The 4,862-nt window shown below is 58.9% G+C and overlaps 1 protein-coding gene across 1 annotated transcript in view; it reads right to left on the bottom strand.

The window, feature by feature from the left end:
- Nucleotides 1–1,450, bottom strand: part of DKC1 (dyskerin pseudouridine synthase 1) — a 9,682-nt gene extending 8,232 nt beyond the window's left edge. The window contains exon 1 of the mRNA XM_019618031.2: nt 1,322–1,450. Within this exon, the coding sequence (XP_019473576.1) occupies nt 1,322–1,450 (129 nt within the window). The remainder of the gene's footprint in view (nt 1–1,321) is intronic.
- Between the last annotated feature and the right edge of the window lie 3,412 nt (nt 1,451–4,862).

The raw sequence follows: 4,862 nt of genomic DNA, 5'->3' as shown, positions 1-4,862 counted from the left end.
CCGCACTGCGCACGCGCGCGCTGCCACGCCCCCTTACGACCCCCCACTCCATGTAGCCACGCCTCATCGCGTGGTCACGCCCACATCGTAGCATCGCCACTTCGTAACCACGCCCGCTCTGTTGCTCCACCCCCACGTAGCCCCGCCCACCCGCAGGTCCTGGTCTCCGGGGCACCCGCGTGGATGCGGGACACGTGGCTGTGGCGTGGACACGGCAGTGTGGGGCTCACAGCTGGGGGTCACAGCGAGCATCGGCTTTCCATAGGGCACAGCAGGCCTGGCTGAGCTCTGAGCATGCAGTGCCGAGGGCTGGGGTGGGCGGGGGGGGTGGGAGGGCAGGTAGCCCCATGCCCCCAATGACCATGCTCTCATGAACACAAAGAGAAGGAGACAGCACTCTGTGAAGATTTATTTACTCTCTTGCAAACACAAAGCTCCTGCGTGTGCTCTTCAGAGTGCCAAAATCCCTCAGCACTGCTCAGCATCCCCTCCATGCTCCCAGCAGCTCCATCCATCCCATGACCAAGCACAGCTCCTGTTCGTGCAGCATGGTGGTGGTCCTTTGGTGACCCAGTAATCAGATGTAGCTGTTAGTGAGACTGTCGGACAGATCCTACACCGACTACTGAGCGGCCAAGGGCACCATGTCTCCGCTGGGGTCGGGCAGGGCTAATGATGAGCAGAGGGATGGCTGTGGCAATGGAACAGCTGGCTGCCCACTAGCAGCATTCTATCTTGGAAATCCCACACCAACAGTGATGTCAGGCAGTACCGGGCTCCTCTGCATGTCCGCATTGTGGTTGTTAGCTCTGTATCCTCCAGAACCAGGCCTCCCTTCATGCTCCCCCCGGTGCCAGCTGAGTCACCCCTGAATGTCTCCAAAGCCCCCGCTGCCCCCAGCATTGGTGACATGGCCTCGTCCTTCCCCACACACGTGCACTGTAGCCTGAGATGGGCACTCAGCTTCCTCCTGCGGTGGGGAAGGAGCTGTGCTGCCGGCACTGGGGGTCCCTGTGTTCCAGCTCAGAATGGAGGGTGGCACCTGTGCACCCTGCAGTCACCGAGGCTCCACTGCGAGGCACCAGCCTCACTCAGCCCAAGGAGTGCAAGCCCAAAAGCCCTTCCCTGTCTCAAAAGCTTCCTGTCCCTCCCAGTGCAACCGCCACCTCCCAGCCCACATGGCCGGGTGACCCAATGCTCAGCGTGACCTGCACCGGGCAACGAGCATCCAATAAAACCATCTTCCCCCAGCAAGCTCCCTCTTGCAGAGCCCCTCCAAAATGCTGGGACCCTCCCTGGGTGCCCCCCTGCTGCACCATACCTGGCCATTTCCACCAGACAGCGTGGTTCTCTGCCAAAAGCACGTGTCCTTGGTGCACGGGGCCACGGAAGGCTCCAGGCTGCTGGGTGGCTCAGGGGGACATCCATGTGTCACCACCCTCATGGCCATCGTTCACTGCTGAGGCTGCAATGGAGAGACTGCTTTTAGTACGGCGAGAAGCGGCGGCTGAATTCCCCTTCCCCTGGCTGGGACGTCCGTGGTGGTGTCACACAGCTGTGCTGGGACAGCCCCGGCACTGCGGCCGTTCGGGGGCACGCTGCAGTGCACAGAAAGGAAATTTGCAGCCCAGCCCCGTCAGAGCAAGAGCACGGGGATTTTCAGCGGGGTTTCTCTCTCTGCCCCTGCCTCTCATTCTCTCTTCTCGTTTTCTGGAAATGAAACAAACTCAGGCTCCGGTTTTTTGTGTCGCTTTGGTGGGAGTGACGGCCCTTCTCCTTCACTCCCCTGTGGCTGCAGTGGGGATTTTTGGCTCTGGATGGCTCCATCTCGCACAGCTGCTCCCTCTCTTGCCGACCCCACGGGATGGGACTGGGCAATGCAGACCCCAGAGGTGCTGTGTGCTGCATCCCAGCAATGGGCAGCAGCTTCGGGCTGTGCAGAAGCTCTCCGTGCATCCGTTTCTTCTCTGCAATGATCGAGAGAGGATTTTTCTGGGACAGTTCCGAACCAGACATCCCCGTGGAGTGACGCTGAATTGCTGTTGTTAAATTTAGCCCTGTCTGGGGCTCGCCAGGAGCTGTGCTGGTGCAGGGATGCCTGAGCTGAGAGCTGGGGGACGGGGAGGAAGGGCAGTGTCAGGTCCTGAGTGCAGCCGTTGTGGGGTGGAGGGGATGTGTGTCTGAATCCAATCACCTCTGGAGGTCTGAGGTTTACTTCAGCCTCCCATTTTGGCATTTGAGATGATGAGCTGGGCACCAAAACCTGCTCAGCTCAGTGTATGTAAACCCATCTCCAGGCTGACCCAGCAACAGCATCCTGCAAGGCAATTGCTATGAGCTTCATTTAATCAACCAGGGTAATTAGGTGATTTAGGACTGCGTGCCTGGAGGCTGCTCTGCTTCTCCCAAAACTGAACTCTTTTAGCAGCATCCCTGCAAAGGCAGTGGCTGTGGGAGCAACCTCTGGCTGTGGGTCCCCCTAAATGCACGTCCCCCCTTAAATGCATGTTCCCTCTAAATGCACATCTCTGCCTAAATGCACATCTCCGTTCAGCTCCACAGGTGCATTTTGGGAGCACAGCCATCATGCTCCACCATCTGGGCCATCCAGAGCTGCCTCCAACATGGGAAATGGGAGAGGAGAGCTGATCCGCTGCCCCGCTTACTGCAGGGAGAGTAGGAGGTGAGGGGACCCGCTTTGGGATCTGCTCCACGTTGGCATTTCTGCTCTGGGGCTGTGCTGAGGGAGCTCAGAGCTGAGTACATGGGCTCTCACAGCTGTGGGTGGGATGCTCAGTGTGGGGCTGCCTCCCTTTTTTTGGAGCTGGGGCAGCAACTGCACCAGGAGGGCCAGGTGTTTCCCCCATAACCCAGAGCTTTGGTGCTAAAGGAAGGACTTTTGCCCGCAAGGACAGAGGAGGTCGGAAACCCCCACAGCATCCTCTGCTCTGGCCGAGGGACGTGGATCCGCCGTGGTGTGCAGCACCGTGAGTCAGCATGGCATGGCTCCAGGCAGGCATGACCACTGCACTGGGTATGTGCCAGCCAGCAGCGTGTGCCTGCGAGCCCACGTGGCGAGGCCGTGCCCTGGGCACACAGGAGGAGGGATGGGTATCACAGCCCTCAGGTCCCTCGCTGTCACCGTGCCCTCTGCCCATGCGAGTGCTGGGAAAGGCGCACTCCCCGTGGGCGGCCGCTGCTGCGGAGCTGCTCTGCATTCCCGAGAAGCCACCGTGAGTCACTCACTCACTCACTCACACACACACACACACACACAGAGACACACACAAAAAGTCCCAGGAGAGATTAGACACCGTGCACTGCGTTCTGAGTCATTTCTACCCGCCCCAGCCCTGAGATGTGCGCAGTTCAGAGAAACAACCGGCGCTTTCTGCCCGCACGTGGGTCCTTGGCACACCCCAAGCTGCATTCTCCTGATGCCAGGAGTCAGCCCTGGCTTTCCCACTCCATCTGCACTGCAGGATGCTGCCCTGGAGCAGCTTCTGAGGATGTCTGGGGTGGGTGGATGTGCCCAACAATGCACCCCGGGCAGGATGCAATACCGATGCCATTCTCCAGCATCACCCATCCCTGTGCCGGCGATGCTGATACTCTGCAGTGGCACTGTGCAGCTCTGCAGAGCCCTCAGAAATGCTGAGCAGTGGTGGGGCCGCTCCTTTGCTCCTTCTCCACATCGGCCAGGTGGTTCCTAGCAACTCCCTGTCTAGTGCCCCTGCATTACTCATGGCAAATAGCAGTGCTATTTGCTCTCAGACAAACCCTCCTGGGGCTTTGTCTGCAGATCACATAAACCGTTTGGCAGCAGCAGAGCACCAGGTGCCCTTCGGTCTCATTTTTGGATCCTCTTTTGATATGACAGATCATATTTCCTTCTGCACCCTCTTATCAGACCCCATATCCTGCCCACTCTTCCATCCCTGGGACAGGAATCCGGGGCTGCATCCTGGTCGCTGGAAATGGTGAAACCCAGCAATCCATCAGCACCTGCCTGTGCCAAGAATGTAACTTCTGTCAGTGCCTGGGCTGCTGCCACTGCAGCCCAATCTGTGATCTAAACGCCCAGAGCGTCCCTTCCCATCTCTGACCCCAACCTGCACTCTGCCCCCTCACCGTAGCTCTATCTGCTTGGTGACATTGTTCCTTTCCAGCCTTTCCGGGAGCACACAGTCCTGCAGCTCCAGGAGATTCCCAGGCAGGGATGACTGGAAGGGAGTCACGTCCATGCAGTGGGGAGCGGTGCCAGCAGCACGGCTGTCTGCTCTCTGCCCATTGCTCCCGGACCTGGGGTCTGCCCTTTCTCTCCCAACACGGGGTGATATCTCTTATAATTCCTTGTGCTGAGCGATGTGACAGCTCCCCGTGTGAGCAGAGACCCCACATTGTCTTGCTCCCTCATGAGCAGGAGTGAGCAGTGACCAACGTGACGGAAGGACGGGAAGAATTTGTCATGGAAAGCCACAGCCCCGCTCAAGGACATGGCTGTGGGGCCAGGTGCAAAGCACCCGTCTGTGACACACTGTTTGTTTTGTCCCAAAATATTGTCTGGGGATGGATTTTCCCCTTGGAGTCACCATAGGAAGCAGGTGGGATGAGAGGGGATGTCCCCATTGAGGAATGGCCCTGTGCTGAGGATGAGGATGGAGAGGTGTCCCCAGCCTTATGGGGACTGGGATGGGGCTGGGATGGTGGAGGTCCCAGCAATGGCAGTGGGGATGTGTTCCTCCATCCTCAGCCACTTGGACTGGCCCTACCCAGAGCACAAATCCCAGCTCCCACCCCATCCCTGGGCACTTCTCGACCTCATGCCAAGCATTCCCATCCAAGACCCCAAGACACCTACA

The sequence above is a fragment of the Meleagris gallopavo genome, chromosome 9 (assembly GCF_000146605.3).
Source record: "Meleagris gallopavo isolate NT-WF06-2002-E0010 breed Aviagen turkey brand Nicholas breeding stock chromosome 9, Turkey_5.1, whole genome shotgun sequence".
NCBI lineage: Eukaryota > Metazoa > Chordata > Aves > Galliformes > Phasianidae > Meleagris > Meleagris gallopavo.
Note: the sequence above shows the minus strand (reverse complement) of the source record. Positions and strands in the feature narration are given on the sequence as shown.